This window comes from Hylobates moloch, unplaced genomic scaffold, assembly GCF_009828535.3.
Source record: "Hylobates moloch isolate HMO894 unplaced genomic scaffold, HMol_V3 SCAFFOLD_3, whole genome shotgun sequence".
Lineage (NCBI taxonomy): Eukaryota > Metazoa > Chordata > Mammalia > Primates > Hylobatidae > Hylobates > Hylobates moloch.
The window spans coordinates 132,552,890-132,578,768 of NW_026652278.1; the positions used below are offsets into that span (position 1 = coordinate 132,552,890).

A 25,879-nucleotide genomic window follows, 5' to 3' on the forward strand; every position below is an offset into this window, starting at 1 on the left:
AGCTAGTTAGTAACTAAACAGGGTTAAGGTCTTTCGAAGTCTTTCTCATTTCCCAACTTACTGTCAAGTTCTACAGAGTCTGAGATATTTGATACTACTTGCAGACTAACAAGTTAGCCTGCTACTGTTTTGTGGATACTGGCAGAAGACACAGGACTCTTGGGTCAGAGACAAAAGACTTCAGTACTCATGGGATTACAGTTAGCCTGCTACTGTTTTGTGGATACTGGCAGAAGACACAAGACTCTTGGGTCAGAGACAAAGGACTTCAGTACTCATGGGACAACAGTGGCCAGAGCAGTTACTATACATACTGTAGGTTTGCAACACAGTCAACGAACAGTAAGTTTGAATAATTAACTGTTTTTTTTTTTCAGCAAATGGAAGCAAGCTTGTTCTTTGTCTGGTGAGACACCTTACCTCAATCCTCAAGGTTGCTCACTGCAAATATAAATCTCAGCAATGGCCCAACTAAAGGGCCTTGCATTCTTGGCATAACAGCAAGAATATGCAGCTGAAGGACAAAGGCAAATTGCGTCTCCCGACACCCACCAAGAAAGGGAGGACTGGAGGATATGCAGGCATTCACAGTTATAATTAAAAGTATTTCATATTTACTACATGCAAAATAGTATGTTTAATATACTATTGTACATGCTATATGTGCATGCTATTTCTATTTCTGAAATTTGCCTACAAGTTTGCATGTTGTTATAGTTCACTTTTCACTACTATATAGCACTGCATTAGGTGAATATGTAACAGTTTATTAATCCATTCTTCTGCCGAACAGTTGAGCTGATTTGCAGTCTTTTTCCATCATGCTACTATAAATATTTTTGCATATATTTCCTGCTACCTATGTTTAGAAGTTTCCCTAGAGTATCTGATTAGGTATGAAATTACTTGATTATTGAGGCTAAAAATAACTATGTATTTATTCACAATTTGTGTTTTCTTGTCTGCGAATTCCCCATTCATATCCTTTGCCCATTTTTTGATTGGGTTGTTTGTCTTTTTAAATTTATTAAGAGTTCATAATTTCATAATGGATTCATAGTTAAAACCAAATCTCTTAGTAATAGAAAGTAACATTTTTAATTTCCCATCCACCCAAAACGGGGGGGTATCTATTAAAAAAACTCTAATTTCTTGAGGCCAGGAGTTTGAGACCAGCCTGGGCAATATAGCAAGACTCCATCACTAAAAGACAAAAAAGAACCCTATAATTTCTAATATTATTTTAATGGCAATATAATAAAAGCATTTTCTTTAAATGGACCAAACAAGGATGCTCTGTATCATGGTTTCTACTAACTATTGTATTGGAAGTCTTACCCACATAAATAAGGCAAGAAATTGAAATAAGATATAAGGAGATACAAAGTAGAAAGAAAATGGTCATTAGTCATAGATGATGTAATTGTCTAATTATAAAAGCCAAAATTATTTGTGGAAAAATTATTAGAAATGGTAAGATGAATCACATTTGTAGTTTTGTTTTGCTTTTCTATGAGACCACTTCTGTGTGTATTTGATGATCTTTTATTGTGATCTCTCATGCTTGGCTGGTTTTAATCTGTGGACAATCTGGAGGCCTAAGTTGACAATTCTTTCCACCAGTGGGTATTTATATTTGCTTCTCATTGGAGTCAGGGAACACCACAGATCCAGGACCACTTTAGTTACCTTCAGGGTTTCAGGTTAGAACCTGAACCACTGATTAAGCTCCTTGAAGTGGTTGCTGGTGAGAGGCTTAGTTTTCTTTTTACAATGCTGACGTTGATTTTGCCCTCAGACAACACACTCCTTACATGTTAGCTTAAATTTAGCATGCTGGCTGCAGTTTCAGCTTTTATTTTTCCAGGGAGAGGGCAGTGGTGATAAGAGATTTTTCTTACTTCCTATTAGCTAAGCAACATGTTAAAAAGTATGTTTTATACAGAATCTAAGTGCTTTGTATTGGAAGGGATTTTTTAAAAACATTGTTTCTCATTTGGCCCCATTGTTTTTTTTTAAGTCACCCTTACACTTTGAAATTTCTTGTCTTGTGGACTATCAAAAATCAAGGTGTGGCCAGCACTTCTGGTTTCCTACTTAATATCCATTTTTCCATTTCTTCCTAATAACAGAACTCCAATTTTATTCTGGCTTGAAGTGTCCAGCTAAAAAAAAAATCTCCATTTGCCAGTCTTTCTGGCAGCTAGGCATGCTCATGTAACTCAATTCTGGTCAATTATCTGAGGCCATAGTCATTTGCTTGAAGTTTCAGGAAAACTTCTTGACAGAGGTTGACTTTGTTTTTGTGTGTCCTTTTGTCCTTTCTTCCCTTCCTCAATTTTCTTGCCTAAAAGGTAAGTTAACTGTGATTATGATTGAGAGCATGGTAAAAGAATCCCAAAGACTTCAGTAGTAAAGTTCTAGCATCACTGTCCTTGTCTTGGACTTCTTGTATATGAAACACCACCTTGTTGAATCCATCATTAATTAGGTTTTCAGTTACATATAGTTGGATGCATTTTCTGACTGATATATTTGGTATCTGATTTTGATGTAATGTTTACTTAGTGTCTAAATATCTTTAAGTAGGTTTTAGAAAAAAATCACAGTAGCAAATCACATTTATTTTATATGTTTGGTAATTTAAAGTGTTTTGCTTTATTGTGGTTAATTACAGAAGCAGATGGTATTAGATACACCTATGCTTGCTATTTCAAGAAAACCTTATTGAAGCTATAATTTGATCTAATTCTAAGAAAGATGAAAGTATAATTTAAATCAATAATTATTATCTGATAGTAGATATTTTTCATGAACACATCTTACATTCCCAGTTAGAAAATGATCTGATTCAATTTATAATAATGCCTTATTATTTCTTCCAAGTACAACCATTAATGTACTTTAATTCGTATCATATTGAGTCTGCTCTAAAAGCACTAAGGGTTATTTATACATTGTTTTTCCACTTGTTGCTAAGAAGGAAAGTAGTAGAATTGACTATCCCTTAACTATTTCTTTTATTTTAACTTACTTTGATTTTTTTTGGAGATCTGGTAACTATTGTCATCCAGATGGCCATACTGGATAAAACTCACATTCCATATTCAAAATTAACAGTAAATGACTTTTCAGGTTTGGAAGATAGGGCAGTTTGACTTTGCTGTATAATCTTTACTGTCAATATTTTAATCAACTGAAAAAACCTCATTCCATCTCAAGTTCTATCCTCAGGCAGAGTTGTAATAATCATTCCTAAAGTGAAGGAAAGAATTTAATAGAAGAATAGAATTTAATTAAAAGAAATAAATAGAAGAGGAAACTAGAAAAAAGTGGATGCTTTCTCCACTTTGAGTTGAGGCTTCACGGGATAACCTTGAACTACTCAATCTGATTTAAATATCTCACTTCAGTGCTTCCAGAGTTCCAGGTGCTACCAAGACAGTATCTCACTGAATAATCTGGAGGACCCACTGGAGACTACTGGATGACTGTAGGCTCAAGGAGCAGGCAGGCAGGATTAAAAGGTAAATAGGGGGCTAAACCATGAGCAGGAGGCTGTGGATCTCCAAGAGCTGGGTAGCAACAAAAGGAATTAGCACTTAATGTTTCCCATGTGCCAGGCACTGTGCTAGGTGTTTTATATGTATCATCATACTTAATCCTCTCAGTAAACCTGGGAAGAATGGACTTAGTAACTGCATACCAAAGACATCAAACTTTATGGATATTCTTGAGCCTCTTCAGCTTCCTCTTATCTGTTGTTCTTATTCCACTGCAGAATACAGCAGTGAAGACCTTCAAATCAAACAAACTAAACATATGCTTGAAGGTGGGCTTGTGGGTAGGAATTCCCTTGTGGTGTTTTTTATCTTTGATTTTTCCCACCCTACTTAGATACAAAGGCAACACAGAAAACCATTCCTACTAGCTTCTTCTGTGTGGCAAGATTTTTTTCTAACTTTGTTTCTACACTGAGGCTATTGTCCACTGTTGGGCCCAGCTTTATGCAAGAGTCTGCAACCCAGCTTCCTACTCTTCTTGGCCACAGGGCCTCTGTCTCCACCTGTACTGGTCCGTTCTAACACTGCTATATAGTACTACCTGAGACTAGGTAATTTATAAAGAAAAGAGGTTTAATTGACTCACAGTTCCACAGGCTGTACAGGAGGTCTCAGGAAACACGCAATTATGGCAGAGGGATGGAAGGAAAGCACGCACAATCTTCACATGGCCAAACGCGATAGAGAGACAGTGAAGGGGAAGTGCTACACACTTTTTTTTTTTTTTTTTTTAAAGACCGAGTCTCACTCTGTCGCTCAGGCCGGAGTGTGGTGGGATGATCTTGGCTCACTGCAATTGCCACCCCCCGGCTTCAAGGGATTCTCCTGCATCAGCCTCCCAAATAGCTGGGATTACAGGCATGCACCACCATGCCCAGCTAATTTTTTGTATTTTTAGTACAGACGGGATTTCACCATGATGGCCAAGCTGGTTATGAATTCCTGACCTCAAGTGATCCGCCCACCTTGGCCTCCCAAAGTGCTAGGATCACAGGTGTGAGCCACCGCGCCTGGCCAGCTACACACTTTTAAACAATCAGATCTCATGAAAACTCACTCACTATCATAAGACCAGCGAGGGGGAAATCCGACCCTATAATCCAATCACCTCCCTTCTGGAACACTGGGAGTTACAATTCAACATGATTTGGGTGAGGACACAGAGCCAAGCCATATTGAGAGGTAAAAACATGCTGGCAGCCCTTGCTCGCTCTCAATGCCTCCTTGGCCTCGTTGAGGAACCCTTCAGCCCACCACTGCCCTATGGGAGCCCCTCTCTGGGCTGGCTGAGGCCGGAGGAGCCTGCTCCCTCTGCTTGCAGGGAGGTGTGGAGGGGGAGGTGTGAAGGGAGAGGCGCGGGCGAGAACCAGGGCTGTGCCTGGCGATCACGGGCCAGTGCGAGTTCCGGGTGGGCGCCGGCTCGGCAGGCCCCACACTCGGAGCCACAGGCTGGCACCACTGCCCTGGGCAGTGAGGGGCTTAGCACCCGGGCCAGCAGCGGAGGAGGAGGCGCTGGGTCCCCCAGCACTGCCGGACTGCCCCTGTGGCACTCAAATTCTCACCTGGTATCAGGCAGCTCCCTGCAGGGTAGTGCTCGGGACGGGCAGCCCGCCATGCCTGAGCCCCCTGCAGTGGGCTCCCACGCAGCCCTAGCCTCCCTGACAGGCACCACCCCCTGCTCCACGGTGCTTGGTCCCATCGACCGCCCAAGGGCTGAAGAGTGCAGGCACGCAGCTCAGGACTGACGAGCAGCTCCACCTGCAGCCCCAGCGTGGGATCCACTAGGGAAGCCAGCTGGGCTCCTAAGTTGGGTGGGGACTTGGAGAACATTTATGTCTAGCTGGACGATTGTAGATGCACCAATCAGCACTCTGTGTCTAGCTCAAGGTTTGTAAATGCACCAATCAGTGCTCTGTGTCTAGCTAATCTAGTGGGGATTTGGAGAACCTTTATGTCTAGCTAAAGGATTGTAAATACACCAATCAGCACTCTGTGTCTAGCTCAAGGTTTGTAAACACACCAATCAGCACCCTGTGTCTCGCTCAAGGTTTGTAAACCCATCAATCAGTGCTCTGTGTCCAGTTAATCTGGTGAGGACTTGGAGAACTTTTATGTCTAGCTAGAGGATTGTAAATGCACCAATCAGCACCCTGTCAAAACAGACCAATCAGCTTTTTGTAAAATGGACCAATCAGCTCTCTGTAAAATGGGCCAATCAGCAGGATGTGGGTGGGGTCAGGTAAGGGAATAAAAACAGGTTGCCTGAGGAGCAGGGGCAACCTGTTGGGGTCCCCTTCCACACTCTGGGAGTTTTGTTCTTTTGCTCTTTGCAATAAATCTTGCTGCTGCTCACTCTTTGGGTCCGCACTGCCTTTATGAGCTGTAGCTGTAACACTCACTGCGAAGGTGCAAGAGTCCAACCCACCAAGAGGAATGAACAACTGTAGATGCGCTGCCTTGAGAGCTGTAAAACTCACCGTGAAGGTCTGCAGCTTCACTCCTGAAGCCAGCGAGACCACGAACCCACCAGAAGGAAGAAACTCTGAACAGGTCCGAACATCAGAAGGAACGAACTCCGGACACAGAATCTTTAAGAACTGTAACACTCACTGCGAGGGTCCGTGGCTTCATACTTGAAGTCAGCAGCGAGACCAAGAACCCACCGTTTCCGGACACAGTGTTACCAGTGTACAAATTTCTCAGTAGAATCCAAGTTCTAGTTCACTGGGGATTTTCAGATGGTCCCAGCCAAATGCCAGCTCCAGAGCTTGCTTACTGTGTGGATTCCTGCTTACACAGTCCTTCTGGTCTCCTTGAACTTTTACCATTTTCCTGCCAGTTTAGTCACGCACTGGAAAATGTCTTTGATCTGTTTGCTTTTGTTTTGTTTTATCCAGTGTTATGTGTGCTCTATTGTTACAGAATTTCTCCAGACATCTTACCAGAAATAGAGATCTGGACTTTGTTGAGGAAATGTACTTGGCAGATAATTTGGAGGTCATATTACAAAGGCTTAGTGATTAGATTGATAGATTAGAAAGATGGAAGTGTCTGGATTGACTCCAAGATTTCTGGATTCAACAGATGAATTAGTGCCCTTTGTTCATTGAGTTAAGACACCAAGAAAGAGGCATCCGTTTTGGGGGAATGATGATGAATTCAGTTTTAAAAACCCATTTTGTCAACAGATAAAACTAATTTTCAGCTTTCTATTTGTAAAGTGAAGAAATATCTATTTTACAATAGAGTTTTTATTGATACTAAATGTAATAATGAATGTGAAAACCTTAGTAATCTATAAAGGGCTATGCAGGTATTGGAAACTTAGAAATCCTTCTCCTTTCCCCAAAGCTAATTGGTAAAAAGAGGTACTCAGAGTCTTCCTTATGATACATAGGTCCAGTGGATAATAGGGTGTGATAACTAGGATAAAAAGGAGAAATAAGTTGCTAGACAGTTATGAGCAATATAAGGTTTTCCCAAAATATACAAACCATTTGTTGAAAGATCATTTATCAGTCTGAACATGTGATGCTTTAAAGGTACTGAGGTGAAATCTATTATGCAGTTATTTTACGAACCACAATTATTATTTGTGGAATGCTCAAAAGACGGACAACATAGGTGTCTGGATTTAGGAAGTGCTTTTATGAGCTAGAAGTTTTTTAAAATTTTATTGTGGCAAGAATGCTTAACAGAAGGGCTACCCTCTAAACAGATTTTTAAGTGCACAGCACAGTATTATTATCTCTAGGCACAATGCTGTAGGTCTGTAGAACTTATTTATCTTACGTAACTGAATTTTTTTGCCGATTAGCACCTCTCCATTTCCCCTCTACTCCCAGACCCTGGCAACCACCATTCCACTCTCTGCTCCCATGAGTTTGACTATTTTAGATACCCACATGTAAGTGGAAGCTTGTAGTATTTGTCCTGTGTCTGGCTTATTTCCCTTAGCATAATGTTCTTAAGTGTTCTTCAGGTTGTTGTGTATGTCAGGAATTATTTATTTTATTTAACAAAAAGAAGAAATTCCTCCTTTTTAGAGGCTGAAGAATATTGCATTATATATACATACACATATGTGTATATACACACACACACACAACAGATAACATTAGAAAAGGAATTTTTATTTGCAGAAGTAAACAAACTTTAATTCCTGAAAGAAAGCCAAACTGAGATACATTTAAATGAGCAAGTTAAAGAGTCCTATATTCCAGAGCTCTCCAAAATGTCCTGGAACATTTGTGTGCTGCCAGTAGGTCACAAGTGTGGCTGGACCTGAGTCAGGGCCCATAAATGAAAAAAATCCTCTTGCTTCTAAGAATAATATGTGAGAAGTGCCTGTCAAGTAAAGAATACTTTTCAGAAAGATAAATGAACAAAGATTTTACCTTTCCACAAAAAGAAAAAAAATGAAAAGGGGAAGAAAATTACAGAGTCACCTTTCGTAATAAACAGACCTGTCCTGTTTTTCCCTGTGTGACCTGTAAGTATTATTTTCTATTTATGTCACAGCAAGTAAGTGTTTGGGAAGAACTGCTATAGATGGCTTATTTTAAGGCTTTCATCCATACTTTCCTGCCTCTATTTTAATATTTCTTTTAAAACCTTGTAGCAAAATGCAACATGCATAAATTACATAAATTATAATACAGATTGATGAAAGGCCACAGATTGAACACAGTCATCATAAGTAGGATGTTTTCATTACCTTTACTCTAGAAACCCTGCTTGTGAGCCTTTGAAGTCACTACCTTCACCCAAAGGTAACCTCTATCCTGACTTCTCATCTGATTAATTTTGACTATATTTGAACTTTATTTAAATCATCGTGTTCTTTTTTCTTTGTGAGGTTTGTTTGCTTAATATTATTTTAGTGACATTCATACATATTGTTATGTGAGACTGTAGTTTGTACACTCTTGTTAGTGTATAATTAATATTTTATTGTATGAATATGTCACAATTCATTCATTCTCCTATTAAGGGATAATTGCGTTGTTTATAGTTTTGGAGATGTTGCAAATAGTGCTACCATAAACACTATTTTACATATATATTTCTTATTTTATTTTATTTGAGATGGAGTTTTGCTCGTGTTGCTCAGGCTGGAGTGCCATGGCAGGATCTCGGCTCACTGCAACCTCAGCCTCCCAGGTTCAAGCAATTCTCCTGTCTCAGCCTCTCAAGTAGCTGGGATTACAGGCACCTGCCACCACACCTGGCTAATTTTTGTATTTTCAGTAGAGACAGGTTTCACCATGTTGGCCAGGCTAGTCCCGAACTCCTGACCTCAGGTGATCCTCCTGCCTCCACCTCCCAAAGTGCTGGGATTACAGGCGTGAGCCACCATGCCTGGCCTGTTTTACATATATTGTAGTAAATACAGGTATGCATTTTGGATATATATATATATATATCCTTTAACACACGAGGCTAAATAATTTTCAAAGTGGTAGTCCATTTACAACCCCCAAAACTGGATGAGAGTTCCAGTTACTCTACGTCTTTACAAATAAACACTTGGTCGCTGGTATTGCCAGTCTTTTCATCTTAGCCATTCTGGTGGCTGTTGAGGATTATTAATATATATGTTCTAAAATTAGTATTGTTCTGAAAACTAAAACTATGGCTAACACTCCACATCATACATCTTTTCTTCCCTCTCCAGAGGTAACCATAATCTGAAGTTAGTAACATTTCCAGGCATCTTTTGGTACTTTTACAAGGTTGTGTGTGTGTGTGTGTGTGTGTGTGTGTGTGTGTGTATTTGTAAATGATAATGTATACAACTGGTTTTTGTTTTACAATTTTACATATGCGGCATTCCAGTTTGATTTTTCACCAAATATCTCCCCCAAATTTAGGAATTAGTCCATGTTGATACTTATAAAGTCTATGAATTTTAATTGCTATATAGATAGCATGCAATTTGTTCCTTTTCCTAATAAAAGATAGGTTGCTTAAAAATTTTTGCTGTTGAACTGCACTATGGTATCATTGTATATTTGTACACAAATTTCTTATGGTAGAGACCTAGAAGGATAATGGTTGAATCTTTAGTTTTGCACATATTTAAGTTTACTTAGCATTGCCATGTGGTTCTCCAAAACAGGTTTAACATTTATACTCCCAGTAGAATTGCTTAAAATTTGTTTATCCGCCTTTCACCAATACTTTGATCTGCCAGGCTTTTACATTTTGGACAATCTTATGGGTGTCGTTTATTCTGTATATAAATCTTTTGTCAGTTACATGGGTGTCAGAATTCATTCCCCTCATTTTCATTTGCCTTTTTACTTTACAATGTCTTCAGTCATCCTGAAGTTTTTAAATTTTATTGAATTCATTGTTCATTAAATTTTTTGTTTTTTGTGTGTGTCTTAAATGATTCTACTTTAGTATCATAAAGGCATTCTCCTATGTTTTCTTATAATAGTTTATTTTTGCTTTGTATATTTAGGTTCTACCACTTGGGACTTATTAAATATGTGCTGTTAATAGGGATCTAATTTTATCTTCCTCCATATGGATCACCAATAGTCTTTGCCTCATTTATTGAATAATACCTGTCTTCTTACTGATGCTAATGCAACCCATACCATTTGCCAAATATCCCAATGTATATGAGTCTGTATCTAGGCTTTCTATTCAGTTACATTTGTCTATTTGCTGACACCTGAAACTACGCAATATTGTTTTAATTACTAGAGCTTTATAATAAATAAAAGTATCCTTCTGCTTGTATAACTAAAATGGTCTGGGCTTTTCAATCTTTAATTGTTCCTATGAATTTGAGAGAGCAATTAACCAAATTCCATTAAAAAAATCTATATGAGGATTTGAATTGAATTGCATTGAATTTATAGAATATTTCAGTTTCTTATAATTTTCATATACCAAATTGCTTATTATAATTTTGTTGTTTTATATAATGTTTTAGATTTACCCTATATATTAAATAAATTGATTATTATTACTTTTTGTATCCCCTCCTGCCTTTTAAATTCCATTTTCATCTTGTGAAGACCACCCTTTGAAATTATTTCACTGAGTATCTGTGAATAGTAAAGGTTCTTTGTCTTTGTCAGAATATTTATTTTGCCATCACTCTTGGTAGTGAATACTGGCAGGCACTACCCAGATCCCTCTTCCTCAGTGAAAGACTTATTTCTTGAGCTGCTGAGAGTGCAGCAAGCCAACACAATCCAGCTCTTGGCCCTCTTCAGGAGTCCTTTAACCCAAGGTTGCACTCTTCTCCTTTGGCAGCGTTCATCCAGTGACTAAATGTCATAGGTGTATAAAGGCCCAGCCCACTTCCCCTAACTCAAGACAACTCTAAAGGGATATCCCAGATTCAAAACGAGGCCTTCACTGAGACTTCACTGCAGGTCAACTCTTCCCTCTGCTCAATCCTGCTTCCATTTCTTCTGCAAATGTTGTTCCCCAAAGCATTCCCTAACACACTCATTATACTCTTCTCTGACTCAGAGTATGCTTCCTGGGGAAGCCAACCTAAAACAGTTGGTGTCAGGAGTGGTTCAAGATAGTAGGCTAAGATAGGATTTATGATTTGAATCACAGGCCATGTGACTATCAGTGAGGACCCCCTGGGTGGTAGGTATAGGACAGACAGACCTCGGCACAAGGTAACAGTGCAATAGTTAAAACTTTCATCAGTAATGAACTGGGGTGGTATTCTAATGTAAGGTTATATACGAGTAGGTAAAATGTATCAGGCATTTGAGAACTATGAGGGAAATAGTAACCTTAATGACAGTGGCATTGACTGTTCTTGCTAAGTAAAATTGATTCTTTGAAAATAGCAAAAAGCTGAGAGTGGTTAGTTGCCTATCAAAATCTAAGAGTAAATTCCAGAAGGCCTCTTTGGTAGCAAACAAAGAGGCTTTTATCTCCTGCAGGGGGAGGGCAGGAAAAGCACAGGAATAGGCCTGGTACTGAATCCTAAGTGCGGCAGAGCTCCAAAAGAGATTAGGAAACCCAGCTTGGTCGGCTATGCAAAGGTCGAGGTGCTTGATCGGAAGGAGATTCTGATGCAGGGGGAGGATCATCAGGTTTCAATTAAAAGCAGGCAGAGCACACATTAGAGGTAGAGAATGTGGGATGATTTGTTCACAAAGGAATGGAGTCCAGACGGCATAACAGAAATAAGAGACGGGAGGCTAGTACGGAAGTTCATCAGGCAACTGAACGCACAGTTTGCGCAGCAATCAAGACAAGGTGGGATGTGAGGCACGGAAGATGTAGAGGTGGGAAAAGGTTTCCAACAGAATTAAGCATGAATTTGCTGTTTGAGTCAATTGATCCAGTACCAAGTCTGTGAGTTCATTTTCCTCTTCCTTTTAGATTTCTCCTTTTTCTAAAAAAGTAAAACTGAGGGGGCCTTCCCCTGCTTTCCCTCCTTCTGCTTCCCTATTTTTCCTCGCATTCCCTTCCTTTTCTTGCAGATCCTCTGCTTAGGAATGGGGCATTGGCCCCCGCAAGAGTGGGCGGGGAAGGGGCGGAGCGAACAGAGGTGGGCGGGTCCCGTCCTGTGGCGTCAGCCGTAAGGACGCTGCTGTCGTAAAAGGACGTCCGGTCCGTCTCCTAGTGTCTGGAACCGGCTGTCAGCCTCCCTGGCTGTTAGTACCTTCTTTCCCGGAGTCCTGGTCCACGAGTTGGATTTACTGCTGTCGCGGGTGGGCCTCACGCCATTCCCTGTCCCTCGGCTCCCTGAGTGAGTCCGGTCTCCCGGCGAAAGTGAGCGAGGTTTGCCCGGAGCGCGCACGAGGTAGGGTGTCCCGCGGGCGGGTGACGGTTGCGGGTCCCCGAGCCGCCTGGCACCTCCGCCGCTTCTCCCCTGGACGCCCCTCCACCCCACTGGGTCCTCCAGCTCCAGGCTGGACTCCTAAAGCCGCAGTGCCCCGTGCCTGTTTCCTCACTTGGTGACACGCGCAGTGCACGCAAGAAGTTGGAATGTTACCGGAAAAGGGCTTGAACCCACATAAGGCTGAGAAGAAGATTCACTCTTTTGAGCGTGCAGAACAAATTGGAGGAAAAAAATGAGATTTAACTTTATCAGAGGATTCAAAGGATATCTCTGGGGACGCAGAAAGTTAATCCGCATGATCACCTCGTGATTATTTTCTGAGGTTCTTTGGCCAGGGCAGCACGCCCTCTAGATTTTGTCATTTTACATATTGGAGTGGTGCCTTAGTGGTCTGGGCGTTACGTTACCGAAGTAACCACCTATTAAATCTGGCTATTTTTCAGTTGCTACCGTACTGCTTACCACCTGTTTTTTTTTTTTTTTTTTTTTAATTTGAGCATTCAGTTCAGAAAACTTCAGTTTAGAAAAATCTTGTATTTCAACTAAATGATGAAAATTAAACATACTCTTAAACGTAAATTTGAACCCCGTTAAAATTACATGCTCACTGCGTGTAGAGGGAAGAGCATTTGTTAAAGAGTCAAAGCAACTAATACCTTAAATATCTTCAGAATGTTTTGACTTTGTAGTTAATAAATAGTGTTATTTGTTGACTGTTAGATGTTTTGTTTACATATTACATAGGAAAAATTAGACTTGTTATACTTAAGGTGTTGGCAGCGTCAGGTCTTCTGAATATATAGCTCAAAAAAGTGATATAAACTGGGTAAATAATGCTCTTTTTTTTTTGCTAATGATACATGATTCATTTGTTTTAATGAGGTGCAGAATACTTTATCATTGGAGAAACTTTTCTTAGTGGGGAAAGAAAACTAGTTTGTCTTTTAGGATTAATTTTTTTGCCGTTTACATTTTTAGAATCGTTAGTGTCAATAAATGCGTTAAGGGTCACCCGCTTCATTTGGAATAATATGTGCTTAACGTTTCATAAGGCTTAGAATGTGCTTAACTATCAGAAGGATAGAGTTTAACATTTAACAAGAATAAGGACACTTTGTTATACTATTTCTTAGTTTATTAAAGTAGTAAATGCAGTCAGTCAATTATATCTTTTCTGTTCTCTTGTGTCAAAATAGGGGAAAATGCCTAAAAAAAAGACTGGTGCGAGGAAGAAGGCTGAGAACCGCCGAGAACGTGAAAAACAACTAAGAGCATCAAGAAGCACTATAGATTTAGCTAAACATCCATGTAATGCCTCAATGGTATCAGCTTTTTTTGATATCAGTTGGTAGTTGAAAAAACTATATACTATTTTATCTGAAGTACACCTGAATAAAATTTTAGTGAAGACAGTGTTTTTGCATATATTTTGTTGCTGAATTTAGTATCTCTGGCACGTCTGTTGATTTCACTGAGTAGCAGTGATTGTTGGATTTTATATTATTTGTAAAACTTAGCATATTACTTTACATACTGTTGCTAATAAAGGTAGATATTGGACAAGAATAGATAATAGAAACTTTATTTTCCAGTTTCTTTAATGCCTTAGTCTTACTGGGTTTTCATATTTTCTTAGCAATTCTTTCATTTCTCTTTTCTGAACTTCCTACTTAACATCTGTTGGCTTCCTGTTCTATTACCTTATCTGCCTGTGCTAAGTGGGTTAGTCCTGATAATTTCTGGGCTGCTTTGAATGGTTGCTGCTTTTGAAATATGCTTTTTGAAATATGCGAAAAAGCAAACAATTAGGTCGTCATTACCTCTTTCCTTTCATTGACTGTAGAGTTATTCCAGTTCTCCCTATTTCCACTCCTTTCTTTGTTTTTTTTTCCTATTGTTCCTGTTTTTTCCTTCTCCTTTTGTTTTGTCAAACATACATGAATTGTTTAATGTAGCTTAATTTAGCAAACGTTTATTGTGCATCTACTCTGTGCCAGGTATTATTTCAGACACTATGGGTGGTGATACATAGATGAATTACATGGTCCCTATTTCCAGAAGTTTATAGCTCAGTTATGTTGTATATTAGGATTTGTTTGTTTATAAATGACAGAAATCTAACTTAAATTAATCTTAGGGAAAAATAGTTTATTGAATGGATAATCGAAAATCTCATACTGCTGGGAAGGGGAAGGATTTACCTGGGACTTGGGGACAATTGGAACCTGAAACAACTTGGAGTTCTATCTTTTGCTTTTGTTTCTTCTTCCTTATTAGTTCCATTTTTTCATATTGTCTTACTCCATTTGTTGGGTTTCATAGTACAGGTAGCTTGCATGTCTCACATCACATATTGTTCCTCAGAGAAGGAAAGAACTCTGAAAGGCTGGACTTCACCCAGTGCCTGTCCCAGGGCTAACATTTATTGGGGTTGGTTGGGGGAGGCCAGATTACATAGCACAGATGTGACAGTGAGGCTCTCTTCTGTGTTTAAGAGTCCTTTCCAGGGAAGAGAGGTTCTGGGCAGACAAAACAATAAATGACTGGCATGCCTAAATATATATAATGACAGCTAGAGTTTGGAAGTGCAATGTATTTATTAGGGCTAAGAGGTGATAAAGTTGACTGTGTGTGGAAGGGGTACAGTTCACAGAGGAGGTGGGATTTTCACCAGAACTTTCAACAGGTGGGAGGCACTTTTCAGGGAAAAGTATTAGAATAAGTAAAGACATGGAGAAGAGAGAATATAAGACATATTTGGGGAACGGCTGACCATTAGTGACTTGAGTTTAAAAAGAATAGGCCAACAAGGTTTGGAAAGTGGCTAGGGGCCAGATTGTGGAGAGCTTTTAAAACCATGTTTAGGAATCTGGATTTTCTGTGAACTTTATTATTTTGTATTCTCTTTGGAACGGTGCCTTAGATAAATGCATTATTTTAAGGGTCACCCACTTCATTTGGAATAATATGTGCTTAACGTTTCATAAGGCTTAGAATGTGCTTAACTATCAAAAGGATAGTTCTTGTGTTCACTCTGTGGTATTTTATTCCTTACAAACAATTGAAAAACAAACTACTAATGTATTTAGCCTCCTTTGTGATAATGCCACTTCTTCCGGCAATCGTATACCTGGAGTATCTCTCTCTTGCCTACCTTTGTTATTTAAGCATGGGTAGGTGCTTGTATAGTGGGTGGAGTTGGGGCTTTGGTGTAGTGTCACTTAAATTTTAACCTGAAAAGCAGGTTATTCTTTGTAATACAAGTAAATTTGCAGTTTTCAGTCAGCAGAAAAATTAATGTGATATTTTTATATGTTACAGGAATGTGACAAGTGTCAGAGGTAAATTTTACTTCTTTTTCTATCTACCTTTAATAAAATTGTCCCTCTGACCTTTTATCTGACATTGACCATATTTTAAAATTTTATTTTACATGACAAGGCGGCAGAAGAATAGAGCATTTTGCTACTTTTGTAATTCTGTACAGAAGTTACCAATTTGTGCACAGTGTGGTAAGTATGTAATAATTAAGGACATATGCTTTTTATCAACTGGTAGTTCAACAATTTGAACTTGGGTGGGTTTGTTGCTATTGGTTACAGTGCTTACAATTGTTTATAATGTTATGACCATTAACAAAATAACAAAACGTGTGATTTTGCCTACCAAAAAACTATCAAGCGTTGGTTTTGTCTCTTTGATGTAATGCTGGAAAATAATTAAGGTACAATTTAGATACAGGTTACCAATAAGTTTTTTTAAACAATGAAAGATCAGATTTCAGACATAATATTCGGTGATCCTGAACTTTTAGTTATACTACCTTAGTCTTGTCAGTATCTGTTTGTTCACTTATCTACATTTTGATTCCTGCTGATATTACCTGCAGTGTGTTAGACCATTGGGAATAATTTTATTCCACATTTACCTGGTACTTATTTTGTGATCAGTAGTTTTTGTGTTTGATGCTTACCATATGATTCATGAGTTTCCTCACATGTATTCCCAAGTGATTGAAATAGAGTTCCTAAGTCATGTGCCCAGTTCTTAAGTATAGGTGGAGACTTGTACCCCAAAATGATTACACAAAATAAAACTAAATGTTAGCAAGATGGGTGTTTCCCAAATAGTCTTCCACAGACTTCCTGAAATATTAATGGATATTTCTTGAAAAATATATATGGATATACGTTTGAGAAATACTGCATGCATCCTCCTCTCATTCTCATCTGGGAGATTTCTATTATATATTTATGTTAGAAGTTCTGAAGACTTGCAACAAAGAAACCCAATTAACTTTATTACTCTAGATTTACATCCCCCCAACTTTTGATGAACAAGAATTGCTTTTATTTATGAGATAATAATAATAATTTCAGGTAGAACAATTTGGGATATGCTCATTTAAATGTGTTTATATGTAATAATATTCCAGAAAGTTAGTAGTGTTTAGGGGTATATCCCTGAATATTTCTAGTGTAGTTCTAGCTTTCAAAGAAGATATCTTTTCAATTCTACAATTAATGAAAAAGAGAAAACTGGCCCATATGGAACACTCATATGGTAGTTTTTATAGCCTTGTTTTGCAAAAAGTAATGAATGTAGAGTGAGGAAATAGAGTTTGTGGAAGATTAAGAGGTAAGTTCTTGCTAGACTTACCCGTATTTTCAGTGTCTCTGGGCTTAAATTTTGTAGTGTTGTTAGATGGATACATTTCTCATTTACTGATTCTTAGTGTTGGACATGGAACAGTTGGGTAGCTGCTGCCTCTCATTTCCAGTTTCTCTTCCCATTTCCTACTAACTTTGTTCCTTAGGAAATCAAGATAATGGAAAATTGTTTCTTTTGTGTTCCATTTTGTGGAGTCTCAGATGGATGATTAATGTCATCATTAATTCTCACATAATATCTGATAAGCAAATTTCCTGATAGTGTTTTGAGTTGGTAATTTAATTTGCTTCTAGATCAGAGGTTTAGTGGCTGTGTGGTGATTTGTAGCTGTGTCACCGTATTGTTTATTGTGCTTATTTGGGCAGTATTTCAAAATTTTGTTGGGAAAATGTTTAACTGGGGGCTTTGTTGTAAATTTTTATGTTTGGATAAAATTACATTAACTTGATAAGTTACATAATCATTATTTGGTTTGGTTTGAGATATTCTGTGGAAAGAAATAACTTCAAACCACAGTTTTTATTGTGAATTATAAAATGTAAAATTTATTATAAAAAGCATTCCTTTAAAAATTGTTTTGAATAATCTGAAGATTGATAAGTTTTTAAACTGTTAAAATGATCATTAGATTACAAGGCATAACTTGTAATTTCTGATTTCGTACAAACAAATTAGCATATATATTATTGTATAGTTCATTTTACAGATTTATTAGTAAATATGTAATCTGAAAAGTGATTCAAGTAATGAAGTCTAAATTATATCCATTTTCTCTTTTTAGTTATGTAAGCAGTAAATACTGATTCGGTTTCATTAGTTTTAAATTATTTCCTCAGGAACTTGGGCTGGATAAAAGGAGGAATTCGTGAGTACTGGTATGTATTCCTTTGCAAGACTAACAGTGCAAATGTTTTTCTTCATTAGGGAAAACAAAGTGCATGATGAAGTCTTCAGACTGTGTCATAAAGCATGCTGGTGTATACAGTACTGGCCTTGCAATGGTGGTAAGCTTCTTATTATCTCTTAGACTAGTACGTTTTCAAGGATAAGAAAATGTCATTCTGATCAGTGGTTATTTTTTTCTAAATATCATTGCTTTGTCCCTTGTTTCAATCAATCTGTAGTTATCTGGATTATCAGTGGCATGCTTTTTGTATGATTTTCCCTTAGTACCCACTTGTTTCTAGCAGCTTCTTTCTTTCATATTAGGAAACATACAAGCATAGAAACTTTTCATGCTGATCTAAATAGAATTTCATTTCTCAGTGGTACCTTTCTTTTATTTTTTATTTTTTATTTTTATTTTATTATTATTATTATTATTATTATTATTATACTTTAAGTTTTAGGGTACATGTGCACAACGTGCAGGTTTGTTACATATGTATCCATGTGCCATGTTGGTGTGCTGCACCCATTAACTCGTCATTTAGCATTAGGTATATCTCCTAATGCTATCCCTCCCCCCTCCCCCCCACCCCACAACAGTCCCCAATGTGTGGTGTGTGATGTTCCTTTTCCTGTGTCCATGTGTTCTCATTGTTCAATTCCCACCTATGAGTGAGAACATGCGGTGTTTGGTTTTTTGTCCTTGCGATAGTTTGCTGAGAATGATGGTTTCCAGCTTCATCCATGTCCCTACAAAGGACATGAACTCATCATTTTTTATGGCTGCATAGTATTCCATGGTGTATATGTGCCACATTTTCTTAATCCAGTCTATCATTGTTGGACATTTGGGTTGGTTCCAAGTCTTTGCTATTGTGAATAGTGCCTCAATAAACATACGTGTGCATGTGTCTTTATAGCAGCATGATTTATAAGCCTTTGGGTATATACTCAGTGATATCTTTCTAGTATCTCTTAACCAGACTTCACAAAACAGTATTTAGTGTACCGAAAGCCCTGCTTAACCAACGTTTAAGCCTTTAGTTAAATAAGCAACTTAGTTCCAAACGAACCTAGGATAATAGTGTTCTTTAAAACTTTACGTTTCAAAAAAGTGTATATATTTAACATACCTCTTCATTACATACAGGATTTTTTTAAGTAAATTCAGCTTTTTGAATAATAAAACCAATTGGATTATGTGATGTATTTTGCTCTTTTTCCTGAAACATGTTTTCCTTTTAAATATGAGTTAACCAGTTTTACTGTATTGTAGTATGATTTTATGTTCAAATAAAATTTTGTTCAAATTTTAGTCCATGAGGAAAATGATACTATATTTATGTCAAATGGAATATTTTATTTATGGTAAATTTCTAAGAACATGTAAACTTCTATTTTGAGGGAGACCTATGATATATTTCATATGTGCATATATTATAGAAGCAAGGAGCGAGAATTATCATCTTGTGAATTGCTCTTTATTTTAAGTATAGGATTGTCAAGTTATCTTCATTCAAAAACACTTTCAGTCTTCCTTGGTAGCTTAAGTTCAGCCAAATTCATTTTTTAAAATCACTGTGTTTTTTGAATGTGAATAATTTCTTCTTACATAAAGAAAACATTTAAGTAGAGTCATATATCATTAGTTGTAAATTCTAGAAAAGTGATTTTCTGGATATCTTCTATTTGCCTCCCCAGATTCCCCCCGAGAATAGCAGGAGAATAAGATCTGGGTGTTTATTCCTTCATCTCACTCTCTACCAGGTTATCCTGGTTTGGTTTTATCCTTTCTCTAAGGACCACCGTTCTCTCTATATGGCCAGGTAGTCCTCTCCTGTTTGTCCTAAGAACTTCTCTGTCCTCTGCAAATTATCTCTATTAAAACTCTTCTAGATTACCTGGTTTGAGAGTACCATCTCTTTTTTGCAAGAAGCCTGGCTGATCCAAGAGATATAGTTGATGATTTGCTAGCTATACTGATAACCCATTTTTGCAAGTCAAAAAACATTCTTCCTATTTGTTGTTTACTACATTTGTTTCAGAGCCTTGAATAATAGAATACTGAATTGAGATTATGAAATCCTGGCTTTAAATCTCACCTCACCTGTAATCCAACTCGGGGACTTGGATTTAGTCTTGGGCCCCATGCTTTTCCTTTATAAAGGAAAGTTTGTCTGATCCTACTCTCTTAAGATTCTTTCTAGCTTTTAATATTCGATAGGTGTCAATGTTTTATTGAAACATGTTGTTATTGTCTTTTCTTGATACAGAATTGGAGAATCTTACCCTGTATTTTAGTTCCATATATTTTACTTTAAATTTTTTCCACAAAGAAGTGTAATTATTATTAAAACATAAGTTGTCATAAGAGAAAAAAAGAAGCTGGCAGAAGTTTCATATTTCTCAGCAATTCTAGAAAAGCTATGCAATTATTTTATATAGATAAGAAGGTATTTTAAAAATCAGAAATGGTAGTATTTAAAAATTTAATTTAGTTACAGGAATTATTATAGACAAGAAATCTTAAACTGTTGGTTCCTTCAAACTTTATTTGAATTAAATTCATTTTGAGGAAAATACTTCCATCTCTTTGGCTTAATTAAATAATATTAGGGTAAGTGTACAGTTTACCTTTTTTTCTTTTGATATGTAACCAAGTTTTGTATATCGTGGATAGCTGTTAAGAAGTTGTTTTTCAGAGAACCCTTTTTATTTTTGGCTTACAGTGAGTAGTAAAATGTTTAAATGAAGCTGCCTACTATCATTGAGGGTTGATAAATTGCTAAATGTATATAATTTTGATGGTTGCCATGGTTAAACAATGGTTGCAGGTGGTCAGGTGATAATTATTATGTATTCTTGTTCCTTGGTTACAGGGTGCAATATGTGACTTCTGTGAAGCTTGGGTTTGCCATGGTAGGAAATGTCTCAGTACACATGCCTGTGCCTGCCCTCTCACCGATGCTGAGTGTGTTGAATGTGAACGAGGCGTGTGGGACCATGGTGAGTCATTAGACACAAGTAATGAGCTTTGTTATAGGTGAAGGTTGACTTTGAAACATTTTGAAGCTGTTTTCGAGATTTTTTTTCAGGATACTGTCAATCCTAACTACTGGTACTGTTTTGATTATCAGTGTAGTTAGAGAAGGGATCTATACTGTCAGTTATTGTCAGTGCTAGTATTGTTTACCCAAACATGGAGGGAAGTTGTGGTGGAGCAGGTAGTCTCTTTGAGTGTTGTGAGTGTTATATGGGTAGCTAGTGGAGAGTAAGAGCCCCCTTTTTTCAGTTTCAGTTCAGTTTCAAGGACTTCAACAGTTTTCATTTTAGCTTTTATCAGAATAAAAATGGCTGAACAATTTTGGTGTATCTCCAAAGTAACTTACCATCTCTTCTAAGCAGTATTATAGATACGAGTTTTTTTTAAATTAAAGTTTATCTTAATTACATTTGTGTTTTTTAATCCAATAGGAGGCAGAATATTCAGTTGTTCTTTTTGCCATAACTTTCTCTGTGAAGATGATCAATTTGAGCATCAAGCCAGCTGCCAGGTTTTAGAGGCAGAAACATTTAAATGTAAGTTTTTAAATATTAGATGTTCTTTATACCCAAGATTCTGAATAGTATAAGTATTAATCTTAATGAAAAAGGAATCAAGTTTTTTTATACTGCTTCTCATGTACTGTAATTTAACTCAGTCTTTATTTTCTGTTTCTAGAAAACAAAACAATCAGAATATAGTTGTAAATTTTTCAGCAGGGATGCCAGTGGCATATTGGTTGGGCCAGTTCTTCATTTTGTAGGCTTGATTTGATTAGGCATTGCAGGACTTATACCTTTCGTGGTTCAGAGTACCACATGACATTTTTACCTTCAAATTATTATAGAAAGCCAAACCTCACCCTTCTTCCTTCCCATTTCCAAATGCCCTCCCGTAAGAGATACCACCCTGTTTGTTTCTGCTAGTTGGTTCTAGTGATTCTTAGACAGGACTGTATATCAAAAATACCTGTGGAGGTTTTAAAAATAATGTAGATGCCCGGGCCTCATCCCTGGAGATTCCACCTTTTAAGTCCGTGGTGGGTGCCAGGCACCTGTATTTAACCTATACACAAAATTCTGATGTATTTTCCAGTTGAGAGCCAGCATTGCTGACTGGGTAATAGTATCATCTTTACACATAGTTTCTTTCTTGGAAGGTTCATTGAAATGAGACACCATATAAAACAATAGTATGTGGTACTTGGTATTTAAAAAGCCCATTTTAAATAGTAGTTACTATTATAGGAAAAAGACTGAAATTCCCCAGGTATTCTCTTCCTTTAATTTGGTTCTTGTTCTGGTATGAAATCCTAATTATTATACTTATTTATAAATTTAAAGTAGATAAGTCATCTCTGTGATATACATACAACATACATACTACACACACATAGACACACAATGTGTATGCATGTGTATATAATTCTTGTAATATTTATATATAAAATTCTCAAAGATTAAAAGAGCATCTTGAAGTATATAGCATTTTTGAGCCTTTCATCGCCTTTTGCAGAATGTATAATAATAAATTTAATTATTTTATTTGCAGCATGGGAGCTTTGTGTGTTTTATAGCATTTGAACCCAAAAGACAGGCAGCTGTCTATAAGGCTATATTTCCATTGCAAGCTTTTAGTGATTTGATAAAAGACAAAAGAAAATTCTAAGAACCAAATAATGGGATTTTAAAATTAATATATTTCCCACAGGTGTTTCATGCAATCGGCTTGGTCAGCACTCATGTCTCCGTTGTAAGGTATACCAATGCATTTTTTTCTTTTTAGATTTTGTTTTTAATTTCTATACCCCTCCACCAGTCCTTGGATTATATGCAGCTATAATTAATTTATAAGGGACCTTAAAATTATATAGTCTAATGCTTTTATTTTTGAGACTGTGGAATTGAAGTTGAGAAAGCTTACATGACTTTCCAGTGGTCATCCAGTCACTTTGTAGTAGAGTTGCGACTAGTGCACATTTCTCTGGAATCCTGGCTCTGTGTTTTTAGTGGAGAACATTCTGACCAAGATGATGAGAGTCTATTTTAATGAATGTCAAAATGTACCTGCTTAGAAGAGTTTGGGTAAAGATTTCCAAATTTTTTTGTGTCCTTAGGCCTAGTCTCTAGCATTTGTTCGTCAAAGATTACTAAACAGATGCAGCCAATGCCCTTCCTCTCAGAAGCGTTTCTCTAGTTCTTATATTCCTCACCCTATGTCTTATTTATCTTCTAACTGTTCTAGTTTTACCAAATGATGTTCAGGCATTATCTGTGCTGTTTTCTTTGTCTGGAATACTTTTCCATCTTGGCTTACCCTATTGCCTTCCCATTCTTCATATGGCGATTAAGACTTTGTGTCTCTAAGATGCCTTTCCCAAATCCCATGTCTGCTTTAGTGCCCTTCCTTCTGCACTTCCCCTTCAGTGCTCGGTGTCTTGTAATTGCCTTTTCACTGTCTCCAACCCTAGTTAGACCATACACTGTGTGAGAGTAAATAGGCTGTTCACCATTATTTCATTTCATCAGGGACCTGATGAGTACTGAAATATTTGTGAACGGCTAAATGTACTTACATGTCATACTCAATATAGTTAGTCTGCCTTTTGTTAGATCATTGTTCAGAAGGGTCCTGACAAAAACCATTTCTGTTAAGAAAATGAAATAAAAAGTGTGACTGGTCCCAACAAAATTCTTAATCTCACTGCCTTAACAAAGCTAATATCTTTAAAACACTGAATACTATCTTTTTGTATATTTTTACATTTTTATTTATTTACTTTATTTTGCTTCTACTGTATAGGCTTGTTTCTGTGATGATCATACAAGGAGCAAAGTGTTTAAGCAAGAAAAAGGAAAACAGCCTCCTTGTCCTAAATGTGGGCATGAAACTCAGGAGACTAAGGACCTTAGCATGTCAAGTAAGGCCCTTAAAATACTAAGGGAGTGATTTTTGCTTTCATACTTAGACAAAGTTTATCTTTTTTTTTTTCTTTGGTCTATTTTTCTTATTGCCTCTTATTTGAAAAGATGAATGTGTTCTTTTAAGCAAGTGGAATTTTACAGCTTAGGAAAATATGTGGGTAAAGTTTTTCAGTTTTACTTAAATATACCAATATTCATTTTGATATTTGGTATTTGCCTTAGTTAATGACAGCAAATACTGAAATTTAAGATAAAGAGTGATTTTTTTTTTATTTTTGTTGAGGCTTCCTTGTTAAATAGTTGAGTAGCTATAATTCCTTAATATCAAAGTGGTGGTAATCTTAAGTACTTAGAAGTCAAATTCACTCTGAAGCTATCTTAGGTGTGTGGTATTTGAGCACCTATGTTTATTTATGTAATATAGCACTACTATAGGAAATTATTTTATGGTTTTTAGGTAACTTTTTTTGTGAAGGAATAAGCATGCTTATAGTAATGCAGCTCCCAATTTTGTTAAAGAGAAGTTTGACTCATAACCAAACGTATCAGAGTAGAACCATAACTCTAAGTAACTGACTGCTTTGTTTAATCATAGATGTAGTTGCATGGTGAGGTGAGACTGATGATTTTGCTGATCTTCTGCACTGAACTTTGTGTCACTACTAAGGCAGAAGAAATGACAGGCTTTGTTTTTAAGGGCATCTGTGTTGTAAAATAGCTGTCTTAAGAAAAATGTACTGATAGGAAATCAACTGTATTCTGTGATTTATGTGATTTGAAAATAAACTGTCAGTGGCCAAACGGAAGGTATTTTCGTTTTAAACATGCCTTAATACCTTTGGAGTGGTCTGTTGGTCTAATTGTTTTCTAGATTTAATGAAATGACACTGTAATTTTTATTTTTTATGGTGTGTATATAGACTCAGGTGAAAAAATTAGGAAAATATGACCTATTTTTTCATTTGGGATTGAAGCAGCCAATGAAATTCATGAAATTTTATAGAGGAAGATGAGAATATAGAGAACTGGAACTAACAAAATGCCTTGTACTTGTCTGTCTTCTATAGCACGCTCCCTGAAATTTGGCAGGCAGACTGGAGGTGAAGAGGGAGATGGAGCTTCAGGGTATGATGCTTATTGGAAGAACCTTTCATCTGATAAGTATGGTGATACCAGCTACCACGATGAGGAGGAGGATGAGTATGAAGCAGAGGATGATGAAGAGGAAGAAGATGAAGGCAGAAAGGATTCAGACACAGAGTCATCAGATTTGTTTACTAATTTGAATTTAGGAAGGACCTATGCTAGTGGCTATGCTCACTATGAGGAACAAGAGAACTAGGGGAGCTGCTCTGGTGGCTGTGTGTGAGAGGAGCAGGAGTGAGTGTGTGTGCTTGATGAATTGTGTGTGGTTGTTCAAAAGTACCTTAGCCGCTTAGCCTTGTGCAGAAAACTAGTTACACTTAATGGGCCAAGCAATAGGGTGTAGCATTTTTATAGAACTGATAATCAGGCTTATGGCATAAGAAAAATGAGTTTCAAATTTAAGATGTTTATTGAGCGAAGCAATTGAAGTATCATGGATTGGATTGTTACTGATTTCAGTAAAGTAGTATGTTTTGCCAATTAGATACATATATACAGGATAAAGGAATAGGATGGTAATATATTTGTTTGAAATTAAATTACTGTTTTTATTAAAAAATACTGCTTCGTTCATTTGTCTGATTTTGTAAAATGTAATGAGTAAAATGAATTACTGTATTTTTCCTTTTATGTCCACAGAATGAGAGTCATATGTTGTTATATTCTAAATTTTCATTAAATATTCATGTCACCTTGAGTTGTCATGATAAGTATGCTTTAGTATTTGACTTATTCTTCTCTTTCTTCACAATGTATGTCCTCAGTGGTACCTATTATTGATGCCTTAAATGTATTGATAAGGTGACTA

The 25,879-nt window shown here is 37.0% G+C and overlaps 1 protein-coding gene across 4 annotated transcripts; it reads left to right on the forward strand.

The window, feature by feature from the left end:
* On the forward strand, positions 1 to 25,632 carry ZNF330 (zinc finger protein 330). 4 transcript variants are annotated; one of them, XM_058436775.1, is made up of 11 exons: positions 1 to 342; positions 3,414 to 3,527; positions 13,596 to 13,721; positions 15,721 to 15,740; positions 15,841 to 15,911; positions 17,995 to 18,074; positions 20,838 to 20,964; positions 21,433 to 21,537; positions 22,712 to 22,758; positions 23,804 to 23,921; positions 24,993 to 25,632. In XM_058436775.1, the coding sequence occupies exons 3-11, from the start codon at positions 13,602 to 13,604 to the stop codon at positions 25,265 to 25,267; spliced, it is 963 nt and encodes a 320-aa protein (XP_058292758.1). In that variant the 5' UTR covers positions 1 to 342; positions 3,414 to 3,527; positions 13,596 to 13,601; the 3' UTR covers positions 25,268 to 25,632. The 4 variants fall into 4 exon arrangements, with proteins under 4 accessions (XP_058292758.1, XP_058292760.1, XP_032003508.1 ...); XM_058436777.1 differs by lacking the exons at positions 1 to 342; positions 3,414 to 3,527 and adding an exon at positions 11,845 to 11,909; XM_032147617.2 differs by lacking the exons at positions 1 to 342; positions 3,414 to 3,527 and adding an exon at positions 12,147 to 12,360.
* Positions 25,633 to 25,879: the final 247 nt, after the last annotated feature.